General features: G+C 44.8%; 4 protein-coding genes across 4 annotated transcripts; 3 read left to right on the top strand and 1 right to left on the bottom strand.

The window, feature by feature from the left end:
* The first annotated feature begins 4,552 nt into the window (after window positions 1-4,552).
* Window positions 4,553-7,934, top strand: LOC128307012 (synaptotagmin-16). Its single transcript, XM_053044716.1, has 8 exons — window positions 4,553-4,687; window positions 4,834-5,109; window positions 5,218-5,379; window positions 5,552-6,243; window positions 6,321-6,830; window positions 6,903-7,046; window positions 7,186-7,350; window positions 7,413-7,934. Exons 2-8 carry the CDS (start codon window positions 5,034-5,036, stop codon window positions 7,614-7,616), a joined length of 1,953 nt encoding a protein of 650 aa, XP_052900676.1. The 5' UTR covers window positions 4,553-4,687; window positions 4,834-5,033; the 3' UTR covers window positions 7,617-7,934.
* A 377-nt stretch (window positions 7,935-8,311) lies between these two features.
* On the bottom strand, window positions 8,312-11,689 carry LOC128307164 (protein FAN-like). The gene is made up of 7 exons (XM_053044900.1): window positions 11,573-11,689; window positions 11,071-11,509; window positions 10,822-11,007; window positions 9,428-10,758; window positions 9,158-9,286; window positions 8,529-8,995; window positions 8,312-8,442 (listed from the first exon to the last, which is right to left on the bottom strand). Exons 1-7 carry the CDS (start codon window positions 11,584-11,586, stop codon window positions 8,342-8,344), a joined length of 2,667 nt encoding a protein of 888 aa, XP_052900860.1. The 5' UTR covers window positions 11,587-11,689; the 3' UTR covers window positions 8,312-8,341.
* A 253-nt stretch (window positions 11,690-11,942) lies between these two features.
* LOC128306976 (activating signal cointegrator 1 complex subunit 2) lies at window positions 11,943-14,690 on the top strand. The gene is made up of 5 exons (XM_053044661.1): window positions 11,943-12,050; window positions 12,117-12,194; window positions 12,294-12,451; window positions 12,517-12,907; window positions 12,975-14,690. The coding sequence occupies exons 1-5, from the start codon at window positions 12,033-12,035 to the stop codon at window positions 14,430-14,432; spliced, it is 2,103 nt and encodes a 700-aa protein (XP_052900621.1). The 5' UTR covers window positions 11,943-12,032; the 3' UTR covers window positions 14,433-14,690.
* Window positions 14,691-15,025: 335 nt separating this feature from the next.
* Window positions 15,026-21,143, top strand: LOC128306503 (putative vitellogenin receptor). Its single transcript, XM_053044034.1, has 4 exons — window positions 15,026-15,255; window positions 15,344-15,529; window positions 15,657-17,162; window positions 17,239-21,143. The coding sequence occupies exons 1-4, from the start codon at window positions 15,201-15,203 to the stop codon at window positions 21,021-21,023; spliced, it is 5,532 nt and encodes a 1,843-aa protein (XP_052899994.1). The 5' UTR covers window positions 15,026-15,200; the 3' UTR covers window positions 21,024-21,143.
* The last annotated feature ends 340 nt before the right edge of the window (window positions 21,144-21,483 follow it).

The raw sequence follows: 21,483 nt of genomic DNA, 5'->3' as shown, positions 1-21,483 counted from the left end.
TTCACAATTAAAGATTCTCGAAATTTGCGCCCATTATAGCTTATCGGTCGCAAAAAATGACATACTAAGTAACTAAACGTTAAGGAGGAATTCAAATGTAAACCGGAAACAGTTCAAAATTTATGGAAATAACAAGAAGTATTTAACTTTTCATTTTGTTGAATACTGTAAAGAGTGAAAATAACTTTTTTTGAGAAATGTAAACAATCTATAGATGATTAAATAACCGAACTGGAAGAGCTTTATGAACTATTATTGTCCTAAAGCTTTTGAGTCGAAATAAATTAAACATTAAAATAATATAGTTAAACATAAACATAAAAAATACCCATCTAAACAATAAGTTTAGTATCGATAAAGCATTCTTAAGAATTTCTTCTTTTACTAACCTTTCTTTTTAAAACTTAGTAAGCATTCATCTGAGTATTCATTGTTAGAGTTCATGAAACATTTGACTATGATTCAATAGGTTAGGCTGGATAAGTTGTAGGACCTCTTTTCAATGCGTTTTATCTTTTAAGTTTAAAACGATTGTAAGCAATTAACAAAAGTGAAAATAAAACTACATTTATTATAGAAACGGCAATAATATGTATTAAATTATTTCTAATAGGTAACAAGCCTCATATAATAAAATTTGCTATATACTACAGGGAGAAGAGGGAAAAAAGGAAGTAGCAAGTATTCCTGGCATTTATTTACAGTTCCGAGCTATTAATCATAGATTCCTGTTGCGATAAACGATGTGCAAATCGATTTGCAAGGATGGTAAATTATAACGTATATAACCCCCGGGATAGAAACTTTTGCAGAGTTCTTATCACTATTCATTCGTTTATCGAAAAAAGAAGGTGAAAAAGACAAGTAAATGTACACCACACGGGATGAAGCTGGGACGTACGGAGCTGGGGTCCTTTGATAATCTTATCGACCTGGTACCTGGCGACTGCCGTGGTGACTCGATCAAACTCTACCAGGGACATTCGTACGCGTACAGGATATTGAGCAAATTTTTAAGGAGTGGCATTTGTAGACAATTTAAACAAAGTACTACTCTCGAACCCACCCACTGGAGCAGTGGAAAACCACGTTTTCTTGAGATACTGCAGCGTGTGCGCTTGGTTGTGTGGGATGGTTAAGTACGAAACCAATAACTACAGGCTGTTGTTATGTGCCCGATGTCCTGTCGGGGCATGGTTTTATTAAGCAACATTTGAGTGGGAAATTGTTTTTCTTAGCGTTCCCAATATATGGATTTCCATTTCCAGGGTGTGCTCTTGGTTGGGAAGGTTTAGCGTTACCAGCAATGTATACATATGAGTGTGGTTGACACGCCAGCAATGCTGCCCCATTTGCATTTATTCACATTCATATCCTTCCGAAAATGCAAACGTCCAACAGTGCTTTAGTATTGCGGCAGACGCACAGTTGGTGTTACAGTAAATGCAGCAGGTAAACAAATTCAATGCAAAAAAAAGGAAACTGCCACAAACTTCCCAACAAAAACAGGGCAAAACAAGCGTCCATCATGGACAATGCGGCCCCAACGTCAAACCCAGCAGTCGAGCTTGCCGCTTGGCATTTAGTAGCCGTGCAACAGAATATCAGTGTTTATCTACTTATGCTCCGCTGGATCAGCCGCCGAAGATCTGTTTGGAGACCCGAGCGAGACGGCTAGCGCGCACGCACGGCAACGAGACCGAGCGCGCCCAGCGGGAAAAGAAGGCGTGCCCTAACGAAGGAGTCGTCCTTGTTGTGCCCGTCAAGCGAAGCGAACTGTTTCAACACACCGCCGTACGGTCCAAGGACTTCTACAGTCAACTCGAAACAGTTTCCACGAGAGAGAGACCGCGCGGGGATGATATCCGGTGCCGGCAGGCTGGCTGTACATTATATGGCACACACTGCCCCGGCGGACTCCACCGGTAGGGGGGTTTGGGATTTTTGGAGGCAGGCCGATCCTCTCAAAACCGTACATTTTCATTTAATAACAGTAAGAGAACAAGCGCACAATGGTCGCAAAACGGGCTAAAGTGCCTTTTTCGGATAGACTAGCGAAATGTTGTGTGTTTCGCCGGTGGAGGCGTTCCGCCCGACAGCTGCCCACCGGTGGATGCCTTCGGCGCACTGCATATAATAACCATTTGTAGCTATAGCCTACGTGGTGGTCGTTATTTCTTTCTTTTTTTCTAGTGCCGGAATGTGCTACATGGTCACGACATTAAACATGCGAAGATAAATAGTGGCTGATTGGTGGCGGCCTGCTACCCCGTCGTTATAAATTCCGACGCTCTCGTACATAATCTTTGGCCCTGTTCGACATGCACTGGATGCTGTGTTTTATTCTTGGCGTTTCTGTTTAACAGTACTTCATACTCTTCCGAATACAACACTGCAATTGATACGGCTGTCGTTTGCAACTACGTAACGTTAGTTTTATTACTGCTTATGTTAGGTTGGTGCTATGGTTGGTTCAAGTTGTTCAAATGGCATTGTTTCCTATTTTAGAAAAAAATGTTTCCTATTTTAGTCTTAAACATATATTCACTATACTCGTTTAAAATTTCTTTGGTTGGTAGTAAGCACTTTTATATTTCAATTTCCATAATTCTAGTACGACCTTCAATCCCCACACACGGAACATCGGGTATACGTTCATGCCCTTTGTACAAGTATACCACCCAGAATAGGCTAACGAGATCCACTGTTCATTTGAGTTCCCATTATGGTTCGATAATTTTCGGACGCCCTTTTGTGTCGTACGCCGTTCAGGCCGTGTCAACTCCATTAAACAAAACCTGCCTGACAGCTCTGAGATCCGCTGAAGGATGCGTTGGATTATCTATCAAGAGGTCCGTGATGGAGACAGATTACAGCACCCAACATTCGTCACATTGGCACACCAACGCGACACCTTCCGCATTGGGTGATGCCGGAACACATTGTGAATTGTTACAATTTATGGGACATTGATGAATATGTTGAAGTGTGATAAAAAGTTTCATCCTTTCACTGACCCGAAATCGACCAGTGTGATTGACAAGGAGAGAACAATCGGCACACTTTATTATTCGACATCTGGCGCGGTCCGGTGGTGTATTGGTAGCGGCACCGTTCTTCACACGACAGGACCTAAATCAAATCCCATCCGGACCGTGTTCTCTCTCTTAGCTCTTAGCTTGGCTACATGTTGAAATCAGTCGATACGGGGGAAGGCCTCTGATCTCATTCCAACGAAATAAGAATATAATTAAGTAACATCATTTTTTTTTATTTTCATTAGAACGGCCAGACCGTATCGACTTATTTTTATCACGTAGCCGGAAAGTCAATCCTTACTACGGATGTTTGATCTGGATGAGATTATTCCTCAGTCCTGTCGTGTGAAGACCGGCGTCGCTACCAATACACCACCAGATCGCACTTTTTTTATTTTCTTAACTGGTTTTTTTAATTTTTTTAAAGTGATTAGAATATACATTTAAGAAAATACGGCATTGCCGTCATAATGGAATTTAAATAAATAAGAATATACATTTTATCCCTTCGATTCATATTAGCAAACTGGTATGGGCTACGACCCCCTAGATGAATTATCCAAGAGTTTTGGAAAAAAATATGTTTTTTTCTTTTATTTTAAACAATTAGAACAAGTTTAGTGTTACAATTAATTTTGAACATTACTTTTCAAAGCACTCTTCGGAAGAGTCTCTTCCATATCGTCCTCACTGGTGTTTTGAACACATGTTTATTGCCATCATCCCCGTCATCACTATCTTCATAAATTGCATTTTCCTAAGTGCCATCGAGGTTGTTACTAATTTCGCATTTTTTAAAGGATTTTACGACAATCGTCTCGCTGGCAGCTGTCCATGCAGTAAGGACCCAGTAGTGGTATCTTTGGAATGGTGAGTTATTTTATTCTTCCCGAAGGAGTCAGATTTGAAACAGTCCCTTCTATCCGCTTACTCCATTCTTCTCTTATCAAACCCTTGAACGGTTTGTTGAGGCTGACGTCCAGTGGTTGCAGCTGACTGGTAGGACCTCCATAAATGACTTCCAGAAACGTTTTGCTTTGAGCAAAATTTTGTTGAACTTCTGCTGGTAGATGACTTCCAAATACATCCAGTACAAGCATTTCAGGTCTCTTGTTTCAAACAATTTGAAACCACGAATTCATCCCAGTCTAATCCGTCCATCCTTTTTCTTAAACAAAACGACCGTTGGTAACGTTTAAATCCATAGCATATTGGAGCTTTCGCCCTGTGTCATGAGCTTTACTCGCCGGCGAACCAAAAGCTTGCGCGAATGAACCGAGCACGAGCTTCAGTTCATTCGTAAGGATATGCAGTAAGGCGAAGCATCTGCATGGCAACGTCCTGTGTAAGCACAGTTCACAACGTGCACCCATTTATAGCGGATGTCCTGTGGCATCGCCATATTGAAATAAAGGTTATTTGTGCCATAATCATTCCTGCCCCCCCTCGCTGTTTTGCAGGATACGTCAGATTCGTGACGGTGGGTGCGCCGGCGCACTTTAGTATGCATCAACATTTGCTGAAAATGCGAATATCCTGTGTATGGTTGCTGAGGTACCAATAAGGAAGCAGAGAAAATGTACGTGCAACACCCAAACGCAGTGTAAACAGTGGTCCCGTTCGTCTGGAGGAAGCCATCTCCAGTTTTGGTAGGTGAATTGGGAGCTATCGCACACGGTTACGTAAAAAACAAATAAATCCCCGCTCTGCTGAAGCTGCACTAGCTCTGGACACACTTGATGGGGCGACATAAAAAATTAACATCCTGTCACACTGCTGCCCTGTTCACTTTCAGTGAGTAAATGGCAAACGGCAATCACGCTCTGGCAAGTGGTTACAATCAGCGTAGCGGACAGCTTAGCGTACAGGAGTCGAGTGTTGCCGGTACGGAGCAAACGCACTCCCGACTATTTTCGCCCCGTCTCGGACGAACGCCTCCGGACGGAGCCCAATGCGGAATGACTTAGAGCAGGCAGACGGGCCACCCCTACAACAATGGTGCAATTTATCGAGAGTGGCGTCGACAACCAGCTGGACATGAACGACATGAATATTGCTGATCGTCTGCAAGGTACGCAGAAGCGCTATCAGCTAGCTCACGGGTATTTCCCAGATGTGTTGACATCCTTCGCTAACCGGTTGCGTCCACCTTTCTTCCGATACCGTTTTGTCTCTATAGCGCATATGGAACTTACAACATTTTTTGGCTTAGCATTGGGATTTGTCGCTCTCGTGTTGGTTTTGTTCCTGTACGTCAATAAGATACGATGCTTCGGAACGGCACCACCGTTCCTTCCATTTGATGAGCATCTTATATCGGAGAAAACATTCCATCGAATTCGTAAGTACTCATGTCTGAACCCAGTTCCGGTAGTGGGTACACTAGTGTGGTGCAACTATTTATTCATAAAGATTCATACCCGGTGCGTCAGGACGAAGTCCTATGAGCATGGAAAGACTTCTAGGAAAATATTGTTCAATCATTGCCTTCTATTCTGCCAAACGTCTTGCAGGGAACCGGTTCGCATACGACGGCAATAATAGTTCCGACTCGGAGGACGAAACGTTGCGTCGGTTGAAGCTAGAACCTTGCGGCGATGGTTACACCAGCAGCATCTCCTGCTACCATGCCAACGAAAACACACTCGACCACACGCCGCACTTCAACAGCTTTAATAAAATTCTGTCCGGTTGCAAGCATGTGCACTCGTCGCGCGATCCGCTGGCGATGGCCGAAGGTGGCAAGATCGGGATGCCCCATTCCAGCAACGACTGCAGCTCGGGAAGCTCCAACGAGGTGAGCTTAGATTACAGCACGCGCCTGTCGTTGGATGCGCACGTCAGCAACGACCGGTTAGCGACCAACGGTGGGACCTCCGCGCTGGAGGGCTGCCTCGTAGCTTCGCTAGATTTGAAGCTCAAGAGCGAGTCGCTGCTACCGGAGCTGACGAAGGAGAGTGACGAGCGTGATCTAGCGTCCAGGAAGAAACCGACCAAAGTGGCAACGAACAATCGTACCGAGGTGAGTAGTGGCGGTATCGCTTACGATGCCGACTTACCGACCACCACCGGCGAGCGTAACAATTTGAAATGTAAAACGTTTGCGGAGGAAAGCGCACCGACCGCATCGACCGTTGGCGGGTTTGAGCAGACATCTTTAACACAGCAGGATAGCTTGGATGATGTACTGAGTCTCAATAACGATGTGAGTAATGCCCAGTGGTTTGTTGATATTCGGTTTAACGTTTAACCATTTCCTGACCGTCTCGATCGCTCTGGCAGTGTATTTTAGTGTTTTCGCATGAACCACTCTACGATACCAGTGACCTTAAGTCACTCAAATCGGACGGTGATGCTGCTGTCACCGCCACTACTTTTGAAGGTCCCGCCTCAACCACCGGCTCCAACGGGACGCTGGAGATATCGCTACTGTATGACGCACCGATGCGCAAAATGACCGTACATGTGCTACAGGCCCGTGGTATCTCCTCCCGCGGCGATAAGGGCCAGCTGACGCATACGCAGGTCCGCCTGCTAATGTTGCCGGCCAAGCGCCAAAAGCACAAAACTAAAATCCGTTCCGGCGAGAACCCACAGTTCATGGAAAGCTTCTTGCTGCACCGTGTCAACCCGGAGGAGGTGAATTCTATGGGTTTGCGCATCCGGGTGTACGGGTGCGAGAGGATGCGCCGCGAACGGCTGATCGGGGAAACGATCGTCAGCTTTGCCAACATCGATCTAGAGCTGGAGACGAACTTGTGGCTCCCGCTGGAACCACGCACATCTAGTTCGGTAAGTTTGTGCAGTCGAAGAGTCTCTATATGGTGGTCACTTGAGGTTGTGTCGTGTATAATTCTCACCCAGCAGGATACAGCTTCCACGAGCGATTTACTGAGCATTGCAAGATCGGATAGTGCAGGATCGACCACTTCCATGCAGCATGGCGGAGTGCCGGAGCTATTACTTGGCTTAGGTTACAATGGTATTACCGGACGTCTTACCGTTGAGGTAAGCGAAAAACAGCCCCGTCATGTTCGAACTTCACAAGATGTTTTATTGATGTTTCTCAAGATGTCTTTATATCTTGGGTGGTTTAACTATTGAGGTATTAGTACACGGTACTACCAGCATTTCAATTCTCTTTCAGATTGTTAAAGGAAGCCATTTTAGAAACCATTCTCTGCCCAAAGTCCCAGACACGTACGTTAAACTATGTCTGGTAAGCAGCATGGGTCAGGAGATTGCTCGAGCCAAGTCCTCCACACGGCGCGGTCAATCGAATCCACTGTTCAAGGAAACGTTCATCTTTCAGGTACAGCAATGCTGGCCGACCATCACGATTCATTGCTCACTACTTCCCTTTATTTCCCGCAGGTGGCACTGTTCCAACTGAACGACGTAACGCTGATCGTGTCAGTGTACGCCAAGCGCAACATGAAGCGCAACGAGATGGTTGGTTGGTTTAGCATGGGGCTCAACTCGAGCGGACCGGAGGAAATGATACACTGGAACGAGATGCGCGAATCGAGCTCCCGATCCGAGCTGATCACCCGCTGGCACGTTCTGGTCGATTCCTGATTTTAATCCACTCCCTTACGAACGACGCCACGCGCACAACACTCGCCTAATCGCACGGCGGCGCCGGCCGGAGGGAACACGAATTGGTTTTTGAATTTGCAACACGCTCAATGAAACGAAGCGTAAGAAGAAACAAAACAAACAAACAAACAAATTGGACAAAAAAATATTGGAAAAGGCCTCCAGCAAGCCTATTTTATCTCATTCTTTAATATTCAATCCAATTATTGATGTGATGAACCTTGTCAAACGATCGGTATTTTTACTTTCTCCGTCGGAAAACAAAGTTTGCATGGTATTTATTAAAATGGTAATAAGCTAAAAGACGAATGTGTGTTGTGAACTTTAATGTATTTGAGAAAAACCAAACAAGTGTACTTGAGTCTCAGGTGGTAGAAACGCTCTAATTACTTGTCATCTTTATTAATGATCAACATAAAAATTGATATAATCTCGGTATGGTTTTATGACTATGGTCGAATTGCACAAAGAAAATTATCAAATGTTGACGATTATGCCATTTTGATCTTAAATTGAGCAAAATCCATCAAATGCGTGACATATACGTTGATGGAAAACGGTATGATAAATGGAAATTTATAAAATAGTTGGATTTATAATGCATAACCAAACGCGATGTTAGCTTACAAGGTAACAGACATTTGACGGCGGCATTTAAAAAAAAAAAACAACATGAGCTTACGAATAAAGGTATCACAGGTTTGTTACGTGGCAACATCCCACAACTTGATACAATAATTATTGTCATCCTTCCCACAGCTTACTATCCGCTTATCATCGATGCATTCGATACGGTATATGCATGCTGGAAAACAGAAGAAGGAGGGAGAGAAAAAAAAACATTCATCACCCATAAGTTACAGAGGATGTTTTAGCAAATCCTGTACATACCGCTATGCAAGTTCACTTCACACTCTACCATTCCCTGCAGCATGTTCCAAACGTGCAGCAGCCCGGTACGATCACCCATCAACAAATATTTGCCGTCCGGTGTCCAGCAGAGGCATCGCACTATCTCATTCAGCTCCTTCCGGCATATCGTCATGGTACTGTCGGCGTCCGTCACGTATATATTCCTATCTTCACCGCACGATGCAATCAGCGTTCCTTTGTCGTTAAACTTCACCTCGCATACAGCATTACGGTGCTTTTGCAACAGCTTGTGATTGTCCCGGGTGTAGATCGTTGGCTTGTTAATGGTGAGCGCATCGAGCTCGTACAGCAGCAGTTCACCATTTTGCAAACCGACAGCGACGTGAATTTTCATACGTTCGCCGGCGTACGTATCGATGGAAACGAGCTTCTCCTCCAGCACGTGATATCCAATCACTGAATCGTTGTGATACTTGTTCCAAATTCTGTAATCGATACGACCAGTCGAATATTAATGATCACTTCGTTTACCAATGATTAAAACTATGCAGTGCGTTAACAGTAGGCGGAATGAAATTGAAAACTAAAAACTATAATTTCATTTTGTTAACACGAATGAATGAACTACGAATGAACTAGAAACTTACTTCAAGCTGCAGTCCCAGCTGCCGGACACTAGCAATCCATAAAACGGTACGTAGGAAATGCAAGAAACAGCGTCGTCGTGTGCTTGTATGGTGTTTGAAATCTTACCGAAGTCAAAATTATACACTAAACTACAAAGTAGAAAGAAAAGAAAACACGCGACAAAACCAAGGAATGCATTAAAAAGAAAATTAAAATAACCGATCAAACAGAAACGGCTTCTGAGTGCAATTCTGCCGATCTAGTTTTGCGCAACTACTGCCGGTACGTACATCGTATCGTCCCAACCACCCAATATGATCGAACGGTCGTTCGCAATCTGCACCGAACTGATTGGCAATCCGCTCAACTGCACGCTCCGTATTTTTCGCTTCTCGCTGAGACTGTAGCATGTCATCGTACCGTCCTTGCTGGTGGTAAATATATTCCCGACCGACCTGTCCACGGCAACTGCCGTGATGACGTCCTTGTGAGAGTAGTACTCCGCAGCCTTCCGAATCACCATTTGCGTACTCAATCCAACCGCTGGCGGTATTGCCAAGAGCTTTGACACATGTGCGGTACGAAAGAGTTGTTTGGGAATTTGCCCAAATTCTGATATTTGCACTTCGATCGCATGGCGGGCGGCCAGATCGTTAATTTGCCCAAGATCTACCGAACCCTCGTAGCACAGATGATAAAACACATTGTCCGCATCGAGCGCAGCTTTTCCCTGTTGCTTATAGCCGAAGATTAGATCAATCCACTGGTGCAGGCTGGAGGAGACATACTCTGATTCAAGCGCCTCCCGCAGCAGACACACAAATCGTTCCGGTGAGTTGAGCGCCCACGGTGGCAGTGCTACGTTGGTCACGGGCGAACCATCAAACCGGACACCAAAATCTATCTTCATGCTGTTCAACAGAAAATCTCCCTTTTGGTTTGTATCGTAAAACTCCGGTATCAACTCTTTAAAATCGGACATGTTGTTCAGACAGTTGTTGAATGCATCCGCGACACTATTAAACATTCGGTCTGGATGATCGAACTTGCCGTTCTGCAGGCAAAGCATCAGCTCTGGATGTTTGCGCACGAGATAGTACAGCACGAACCCAGGTGTGGAATAGTGTGAACCATACAGAAACTTCGGGTCAGCCATCTCCTCGAAGCGCATGCGGAGCCGCGCTAAGCGGTCTGGATTTAGTGCTCCAACCGGCTTACCGAGATCACGGTACACGCCCGTATCGTTCAGATTCAACTCACTCGAACTGTAATCGGTTAATATCCATGGGAAAATCGGATACTGCGTTAGATCCTGGAATGACCGGTCGGCGAGACTGTTCAGGTAAAGCAGATAGTCGTAATTCGAGACAAGACCGTTTTGCCATTTTAATGTCATGCTCTCTGGGGTTTGTTCTGTGGCAGCGTAGTCCGACTGTCCGCTAATACTTCCCCAGCAGTCATCACGATCAGTTTGGTTGCGAAACACTAAGTAAAGGCACTGATCTGTCCCTTCAGTTGATTGTTTTTCGTTCCAACGGATTTTCAATCCAATCTGACGCAATAGGTACCGGTGTTTGGAAAGACCGGTGATACATGTTATGCCAACCTTTAGGACCGGATTCTAAAATGAAATATGAGCGTTTTAGATTTATTTGATTTGACAGCTGCTCGTGATAATGCATACCGTGTGGACGTTATTGTAGTACTGAAAATATATGAACTTATTTGTGATGAGCAATCGTCCCGGGTTGACTATGAGAGGATTGATTTCTTCAACCTGGAAATCAGATATCGTCCGCTCATAAAGATTGTTCAACCATAAGGGATTGAACTTAACACGGCTATGTCGCGAATACACTATCGTTGCTATCTGTGGTAATGGAAACGGAAAGACATAAGTACATAACACTAATTGTAATCTCTTTTAACTTACCATACTATTTTGTTCGTAAGACGGTAACGTTGAGGCACGGTATAACTGACAAATTTGCTGCAGACATTCATCGAGTTTAGCGTAGTGGAAATGGAAAAGAAACGTGTATTCCCTCTGTACAAAACGGTACGGTTGAATCTGGTTCTGGTTCAGCATTTCTATGTGCTGTCTACAACGTATCGAAAGTCGCTGACAGTCGGCATTTGAGACAACGCCGTCTTCCTGTCGATCGATTGTTATGCAGTCCTTGTACATGATCTTTATCAACGGAATACTGCTGCTTCCCTTCGCCTCAAACACCAGCGATTTGGAACACATCTTCAATCGTCCACTCATTTGGAATTCTACATCGAGGTTCGGCGGCAATTCTTCCCTTACAATGTCCACCGAAAAGTCCTCGAAGTATATCTCGTTCGGTTCAAGTAGCAGCAGTGAGAATCTGAAAAATAGAACCGATTACTAATGGTAAAGCAATGCCTAGTTGTATGAATCATAACAGTACCTTTGTTTTTCCATTATTCCAGGCGCAAAAAACCCTCACACAGATCAGCGAGAGAGCAACGAAAGGTTATCTGCTACAAATCCGGTAGGAAGTTGTACAATGAACAACAATAACAATCACCTGTCATTGGTTCTGCTGCGGTTGTTGACAGTTCACATTCAGTTACATTTGTAAATAATTGCATCCGGCTATTCGTTTTATTTTTTTGTAATTTCAACTGAATCGCTATTAAAATCTAATTATATTAAAATTATTTATCAATATTGACAAATGCATCCATTTCTTCCCTGATTTGTTACAATATAAATGCTTTCAAGTCATGTCAAAACCAACGGTTACATTGCGCAACGCAATCAGCATGAGCCTCGATGGAAAACAAGCATCCGTCGATAGCCACGGATGCGTTTTCAGTGAATAAAATAAATAATAAAAGTGATACTCGCAAAGTAAATTCCGAGAAATGGCTAACACAGACGGGGTATGGTATTAGCAATGTTTGCCTTCATCAAATTGTTTATACAATACTAACTAGATATTTTTTTAGAGAGATTGCGGGCTTCCCTTGAATACACTGAAGTTAACTCAATCTGATAATGGTGTAAAGCGTAGCATTCCGGCACTAGTGAGTGATTGTTTCTATCGCTTTTTAAGATATCACATCACATTGTACATTTTTCAGTTACCACCACTTTGTATAACTAATTCTTTCGTTCTGTTTTAGCACGCCACTTGGAAAGACACTCGATGCTTTACAAAGTACACGGCTTTCCTAGTTAATGGTCAAGAAAGTGTAAGCGATGCGATGTTGGAACAATGGGCAAGTGAAACGGAATGGTTTATAAAAGATATGAAACATCTGTTGAATCTAGAGTATCACAAGTAAGTAACGATGATTGCAGTTATATTGCCATGTACTGTTTTAACACGTTGATTGTGCTTTTTAGATTCTGGTCAACAATTGTACACAATACAACGACCCTCGAAAGTCTCGTATCGTTCATGCAGAATGCTTTACCGTTCTATCTTGTTCCGATATTAAAATCTATGGATAATGAACGAATTTTACCTTTGTACACAGCCGTTCATGCGCTCGTGTTCAAAGTAATCTTCCGTCTAACCACTTTACGCGAAAGTGATACATGCTGGATGGAGCCGGAATTTTACGGAAAACTTGTGTATAAACATTTCATCATCACCGTACCGTTCCTCTTTGATTTAATATCTATCTACAGTCGAGATAATATAGCAGAAATTTCGCGAATAATTGAATTCATTCTAAACCTTCAGCCGAAGTACATTCAGGATCTAAAGCAGGGTATAAGCTACCTGTTGAATGTAAGTATAAGTACAATATTTTGTAAGCCCAAACTAACTAAAATGTTTGTTTCTTTTAATCGTGAAGGCATTTACTATCATTCAAACTCGATGCGAATCGGAATTATCGGAAGCAAATACTTCAGAAGCGACATTGAATGATTTAACATTGTACGCGCAGGACTGTAGCAGCGTGTTGGTGCAATTGATAGCAATTGCCTCCCCACTTCGACAGATATGTTCCGAACTGAACGCAGAATTCGCTATTAGCAATTTTTACGATAACGTAATAATCGTGCTGTATCGAAATATTCAAGAGGTTAACAAGCATTCTCAATATTTAAAAAATCTAAACGATATGCGTGTTGAACTGCTCGAAACGTTCCGTTCGATATTATGCGTTCAATTAAACAGAATATTGGAAAATTCAGATGATGGCTTGCTGGCTGCAGATAAATTTATAAGTATTCTCACAGAGTGCCTTGCAAACAATGTTTTTGTGAGAGATTATAAAACTCTGTATGACATCGAGGACGATTTGGCAATAGTGCAGTTAGGTTACAAATCTGTGGATCAAGTAAAGTATGACTTTATACAGAATGCATACGCAAAGGATAGGGAGGTACATGGAACACATTCGATAATGAACTCTGAGCAAGACACTGATCAAGAAGTTAAAGCGAGCGTAGAGCAACAAGAAATCGAGCAAAGAATCGAACATAATGTGCAGTACATAATGGAACTATTACCTCATCTAGAAGCGGCACAAATTCGTAAAGTCGTCTGCTCGTATGATAACGTTGAGGAAGCTGTTAGTGTACTGCTAGAGCAGGAAAACCCAAACCCAGAATCGCAACCGGTCGATGGACAAGAGGAGTTCTATATTCCCAATGATCCTTTAGATGAATTCTACCTTCGCACCGGCATTGATCGGTTAAATGTTTACGACGGCGATGAGTTTGACGTGATGGTTAATGACAAAGTGAAAGGAATTATTAAGAAAGGAAAGGGCATGCCGGGGCAACCGAAATCATTAAATGCATTGCTGGACGACAAAAGCCACATACAGCAGGTGCGCCACATTTACCGACAGTTTGACCTGATCGCGGAAAATGATTTGGACGATGATGAGTACGACGATTCGTTCGAAGCAATGACCGAAAGTGAATCGCGTCACGTAAAGCTATCCAAGGATGCTCGGAACACATTCGTCAATGAGGTACTTGACAATGAAAGCGATAGCGAAAACGAAAGTGAAGATGAGCAAGAAGCGAACCAAAATCCATCGCTTGCGTTCTGCGAAAACCCAGAGCTGGCACGAAAACGGTATGAGGATAAAATGCACAGCAAGTACTTGCACCGACACGGCAGTGCGGTATCCGGACCGAAAGAAGCAGATGTACGTGGTAAACCAAAAGGCCAGGGACAGGATAGTAAAGTGTTGCTAAATCGAAAGCATAAGAACGAAAACAAAGCATTGAGTGGCAATCACAACCGAAAACAAGGTGCAAGCTATAAACGGAATCGTGGTATGTTGCCATCGTAGTGCTCTTCTTATAAATTTCTTAAATTTTACAATTCACCCAAACAATAATGAAATTCTATACTGGTCATTTGATTGAGAATCATTATGAGTAGGACGGCGCGATGAATTGATTGATGAATGTACGTTTTTGAATTAATCTAAATACGGAATCTAAAATGTTTTGCTAAATGTCCTCTAAATTGTGTTCGTATTAGAATTTTGTGTGAATTGAGTGTGAATTAGTTTGTTGTATAATAGTAATAGTATAATAGTACAGTCGAACCAACAAAATATAAAAGATTGTTATCAATGTGAAATATTTTTGCATGTTTTAATCTATTTTTCATTTTTATTCGTACGAAATGAATGAATGAATGAACGAAACGCCAGTTTTAAACCGCATGTAATCTTCATCAAGAACGGAAATATTTAAATTGCCTTATGCAATCCGACTCAGTGTGTTTTGTAAATGTAGATAGAGAATAATCGATCAATACTGATCGTTTCACAGAAAAAAGACTGTTGTGGCCATTTTGGATCAAGATTCGAGCTTCTTTTAGTACAGCAGGTTACAACAGATCGATTAGACTAGTTCTGTTCCAGCAATCGTTCCTTTCTGTAGTCCGCGTGTTTGTGCGTCCGTTGTGAGTGTTGCTTTTTTTTCTATTCGTTTATAAGGTTGTACAGATACAAATCTGGAAGAATGTGGAGTTTAGCATAAGTTGTACAATTTGCCATAACTTGAGTCCTTATTTAGTTGCTAGCTGGCTGGTTCAAGCTAGCAAAAGGATGCTACCAAAAAACAAGGTTATGTTACACCGTGCAAGCAATATCCTTAGTATCAGTAAGTACTATACCAGCACGTGTTTCAAGTAAAGAAAATGGAGGTTTTTGCACAGGCCCGTGACTTGTCTTGATACTATTTCTCACAGATATGAAGACGTTAGTAGTACTCCTTATGCTAGCAATGCATGTAGAGCACGCATTGCTGGAAAAGAGCTCGTCTAAATCATGCAATTCACACGAATTTCAATGTGATAATGGTGCATGCATACCAGCTTCTGGGCATTGCAACGATATTCAGGACTGTGCCGATGGAAGCGATGAATCTGGATGTGGTAAGTCACTTATAATATCTCTTGCATTCGCTGCGTTTGAGTTCAATCATCTTTTGGATCATTATTTCTTCGCTGGCCGGTTTTTTCAAAAACTACGAATACTAATATAGCTTGCCTTGCCTCGCAGATTATTTCCTCTGTAAAGAACCGTTCTGGTATCGCTGCAAGCACGACAGTACCTGTATTAGTGGATCTAGTCGGTGCGATAAACAAAGAGACTGTTTGGGAGGAGACGACGAAGAAAACTGTGATAACTACGAAGTACCACACAGGGCACCGCAGTGCAGCAAAGCAGAGTTTACCTGTACGGATAAAGCCTGCATCCCGGCGGATCTTGTGTGTGACGGTACCGAGCACTGTTTGGACGGGTCCGATGAATCCATTGGCTGTATCGATATAGCAGCAAAGTGCAAAGGGTTCCTGTGCCACAACAAACACTGCCTGAAGTCTAGCGGGTGGGTATGTGATGGCATTGATGACTGTGGGGACGGGTCGGATGAAGAGCACTGCCTGCACGATTGTACGCTGGAGCATGGGAAATTCGAGTGCCACAACAATCACACCTGCATAGATGTGGCACAGGTGTGCAACGGTGCGGATAACTGTGATGACGGTAGTGACGAAAGCCCGAACTGTAAATCGGATGCATGCAAAACGCTGAAATGTGCTCCAAAAACCTGCAAGGTTATGCCAGACGGTAAGGCGGTATGTTTGTGCGGTGTTGGCTACACGTTCGACGCTGTAACGGGCAAGTGCCAGGATGTGAACGAGTGCGACCGTTATGGATTATGCTCGCAGGGTTGTATCAATACACCTGGGTCGTTCCGATGTACCTGCATCGATCAGTTCAATCTAATGCGCGACGGACGAACGTGTGAACTATCTTCCGGGACCGAAGCGTTGATGCTGTACACCACGCAGAAAGCTGTCGGCGCAATGTACCTTACGTCGATGCATCAGTATTACGTTGCGAAAGATTTATCGCAAGTTATCGGCGTATCATACGACGGCATGCACGTCTACTGGACCGATATTTCTCACAAAACAGAATCCATCGAGAGGTCGCTGGAAGATGGCAGCAGTCGGCAGCTGTTGCTCACTGCCGGGCTGATCTCACCTGAGGATTTGGCGCTAGATTGGCTAACCGGTAACATCTACTTCAGCGACAGCGGACAAATGCACATCGCCGTGTGTTCGAGTGATGGGTACCACTGCAAAGCGATCATACAGGACCAGCTGCACAAACCACGTGGCCTCGCGTTACTGCCCCAAAATGGTACGATTTTCTTCAGCGATTGGGGCAACAATGCCATGATTGGCAAGGCACAAATGGATGGCAGCGAGCAGACGGTCGTGGTCAGTGCCGGTATCCACTGGCCGAACGGGTTAACGCTAGACTGGCCCAACAATCGTTTGTACTGGATTGATGCGAAGCTGAAGCGCATCGAGAGCATGCACTTTGACGGCAGCGACCGTGTGGTGGTACTGTCCGATGTGCTAAAGCATCCGTTTTCGATCGCCGTGTTTAACGATCGATTGTATTGGTCGGACTGGGACACTAAAAGCATACAATCGTGCGATAAATTCACCGGCAAGACTCGTCAAACACTTGTGCGCGATCGTATGATATTCGGCAAGTATTCGTGTATGGTCAATTTGTAATGAACACAGTTGTAATATTTTTTCTCTTTTTTTGGACATCATTTTAGATGTACACGTCTATCACTCTAGCGTGCAGCCTAAAGTCAACCATGCCTGCCTGAATCATACCTGCTCACATCTCTGCTTGTTAACGTCTAATAGCACTTACGCGTGCGCGTGCCCGCAGGGTATGGAGTTGCACCGCGATAAGCACAGCTGTGTGAATGTAGCTAAACGGCAAGATATACTGCTCGGCATCGGTAACTATCTGGTAACGCTGAAGCATCGTCCGTTCGGGCGCTATGAAACAGGCCGGGGCGAACAGCTGTTCCCCACCATTAGTCGGATGGCATTCAACAGCCTTAACGGTGAGGTGTTTATTGCGGACAATAAGCAGAAGGCAATCTACACGGTGGAGCTGGTGTCACTGCGCACTAAACGGCTCGTGTCGGACGGCATCGGAATGATCTCAGCACTGGCTTTCGACTACCTAAGCAATACGCTGTACTGGTCGGATGCGAAATGGTCAACTATTGTGATATATAGTTTGCAGACCCAACATCGATCTATCATTCAGCACTACCTAGGCGACGATGCACCGGTGGCGCTGGCGCTATTACCGGAGATAGGCAAAATGTTTATTGCGCTGCGATCAAGCACGGGTCATACGCATATCGACCGTCAGGATATGACGGGACGTGGACCGCACGCCCACGTGATCGAGGACAGGCTCGGCAGCAATGGCACGATCAGCTTCGCGGTGGATCACGATCTCCGTGCCATCTTCTGGAGCGATATGGGCAGGAATCGGATCGAAATTACTAGCTACGAGGGTGACACGCGGCACCTGTTTCGAGAGTATCTGCGCCAGCCGGTATCGCTAGCGATCGTTGGCAACGAGCTGTTCTGGACATGCTACGGATCGCAGCGATTGTACTGGTCCGACAAACATAACGTTGGTGCAACGAAACGAATCATCGTCCAGCTACCACCAAACATGACCATCCCGGAGATGATACCGATCACAGCGACCCAACCAACGAAACGGCACGAGCATCCGTGCATGAAGAGCAATGGCGGATGCTCACATATCTGCGTATCCGGCGGGCTGTACACTGGTGCGTGCGTGTGTCCCACCGGTATGGTATTCAATTCGTCGCTCAACAAACACTGCATCGATGCCGCCGACTGCGAATTTCGGTGCGAATCCGGTGAATGTTTGAAGATGAAAATGCGCTGCAACGGGCATGTCGATTGTAAGGATCAATCCGACGAGCAGAATTGTGATCCTGGCAAGGCACGAATGTCGGCCAACTGCAAGTGGAACGAGTTCCGCTGCAAAGACGGGAGCAAATGCATCCCGACGGTAAAACGCTGCGATAAGCAGCACGACTGTGCTGATTTGTCGGATGAAGCAAATTGCGACGGTTACGATCGGAACACGAATTGTGGCGCGCATCAGTTTACCTGTGCGAATGGATTGTGCATCGATGCAACCGGTCGGTGTGATGGTTCACTGGACTGTGCGGACGGTTCGGACGAAGCGGGCTGTACGCAACTGTCGAACAAGCACGACGAGGCAATCACTTGTTCGGCGGATATGTTCCGTTGCAATGATGGGCAGTGTATCCCTACCAGCTGGGAGTGCGACGGTAGTCCGGACTGTCACGATGCTTCCGACGAGCATGAAACCTGCCATCCCGCCAAGGTAGAGTGCCACGAGGGATATTTTCGGTGTGCGCTTGGTTTTTGTATCAAGCAGTCGGTACTGTGCGACGGGAACGATGACTGTGGCGATGGATCTGATGAGGAAAACTGCCCCGTGGACGGTAAACGGGAGGGACAGTGCAAGGAGGAAGACTACACCAACTCTACAGTGTTTCATTGCAGCAAGTCCAACACCTGTCTCAATATCGCCGTACGCTGCAACGGTTCTGCTGAGTGTCCGCATGGTGAGGATGAGACAGGTTGTTCCAATTGCGGTATACGAGATTTCCAGTGTGACGATGGTCAATGCATCCGTTTGGAATGGCGGTGCGATAAAGACATCGACTGTAACGATGGGTCGGATGAAGTCAACTGTACCAGCAGTATGCGAACGCCCGATCACCCACACTCGACAGATTGCGGTAAGGATACGTTCGAGTGCAAAGTGGGCGAATGTATTAAAATAGCTCTACTGTGCGACGGTAAGCGCGATTGCTCGAACGGACACGACGAGGAAGGAAATTGCGAATCAGCTTGCGCTGGTGGGCTGGGACCCTGCGCACAAATATGTCAGAAATCGCCGAACGGTGCCATCTGCGACTGTTTGGATGGGTACCGACTGGCAGGCGATAGGAAATCCTGCGTGGACTTGAACGAATGTGAAACACGCGAGCCTTGTGGGCAGATATGCACCAATGTGAAAGGTTCGTACCGGTGTTCCTGCCACGAAGGATTCATGCTCCGGCCGGACAAAACATCCTGCAAAGCGATTGGCAAGCCCCAGTACGTGCTATACACGAGGTACGATCAAATACGGAAGCTCACGGTGAATCCACCACAGATCGAAACTTTACTGCAGGCAAACGAGAGTCGAATCATCACCATGGATATGGACATCCGGCAACAGAAGCTTTATTTTGCGGCGGAGAACAGTGCCGCACTGTACGAGCTGAATCTGCAGACGAACGCAACGAATGTGATGACGAGTGTCGGCACACCGGACAAACTGACCGTCGATTGGATTACGGCGAACGTTTACTTCGTCGATATCACGGAACCGTCCATCAAAGTGTGCAACTTCGAGCGGGCAGCCTGCGCCCGTGTAATATCCTTCACTCAGCGTAACTTCGTCAAGGCGCTCGCAGTAGATCCAGTGAACAAACACATGTTTTATTCGCTGCTGTATTCATGGATCTTCCAGGTACCGCATTCGATCATATTTAAAGCCAGGCTGGACGGTACGCAACAGGAAATCGTTACCAAACAACCGGGACTAATTTCCGCCGTCGCTGTGGATCCACAAAGTCAGTTGCTTTACTACACCGAGCTAAGCGGTAATACGCTGTGTCGCGTCGACTATCTTGGAAAGCAACTAAAAGTGCTCGTCCGTGATCAACCCCACATACTGAACCATCCAATGCAGCTTAGCGTGTTTGAAAATCAAGCACTTATCGTAAATCGAGCGTCCGCTACTGTAGGACAGTGTCAACTATTTGCCGGCTATAGATGCGATCGTTTCAATGTGAACGTACCGCCATCAAAACATGTGTTGCTGGTTCAGGAATCTCGGCAACCGATGGCAAAGAATTGGTGCGCAAACAGCTTGCACAACTGTACCCATCTCTGCATACCAGAAGATGCTAAGGGTAAGTGCGTCTGCGAAAATGGACTCGAAATACGAGAAGGCGACCGATGTCCTGAGGTTAAGGATAAGATGCGACCGATGAAACCGTACCGCGTTGCGCAGCAGGAAGATTCACGGACAGTGAGCGAAGGCACAACCGGGGATGAAGAAAACAGCTTTCTGGGTAGCTTACTACATTTTATAATGTACGCCGTGTTAATAGTGGGAATAGGTGCTATAGGGTTGTATGTTTACCGGCAGCGTTGCCAGAATAAGTTCGATGTTAGCATACATTTCAACAACACCGAACTGAGCACTCTGGACATTTCAGAGGTCGAACTGTACAAGACGGGATCTAATTTACTTACCTTCCAGGCGAATAGTACTGAGGGTGAAGGTGCCGCCAGCATCCCGGATGATTACGAAAACGATAGCTATACCCAGAACAATACGATCAGTGCCTCGGATGTTCCGTGCTACTACAACTGTGGTGATGATTTGAACGAACGCTTAATAGTATAATCACTGGCACCAAGGAAGGTTGTTTTAACCTTTCAAAAACTACAAGATACAGTTCATGTAAGCTACGACACGCACAAAACTGGCACAGTAATAAATATTGAAATGGGTTTGTATAGGGAATTAACGTGGATGTACTATGCGCCAACACCATGAAAGAATTTTCGCCCTATTGCTACAAATGCGGATTTCTCAGTTTCTTCTTTAACATTCAGCGCATTAAACTACGGATTCCATAGATTGCTTGAATGTCAATAGGTAGCATCAACAGCATGTTGTCCGCCGTAACCCTTCAAAACAGGCCCATGGAAAAATGCGCCCTTTTGGCAGCACTGTAATCGTTCTCGCGGTCAAACTTGGAACATAGTCGAAAAATTTGTTTATATTTGAAAAAATTATTCGATCATTTTATTGAATGTTATTTTTCGCAATATTTTGAACAACCCGGTTAAAGAGGTAAGTT

Source organism: Anopheles moucheti, chromosome X, assembly GCF_943734755.1.
Source record: "Anopheles moucheti chromosome X, idAnoMoucSN_F20_07, whole genome shotgun sequence".
Lineage (NCBI taxonomy): Eukaryota > Metazoa > Arthropoda > Insecta > Diptera > Culicidae > Anopheles > Anopheles moucheti.
Note: the sequence above shows the minus strand (reverse complement) of the source record. Positions and strands in the feature narration are given on the sequence as shown.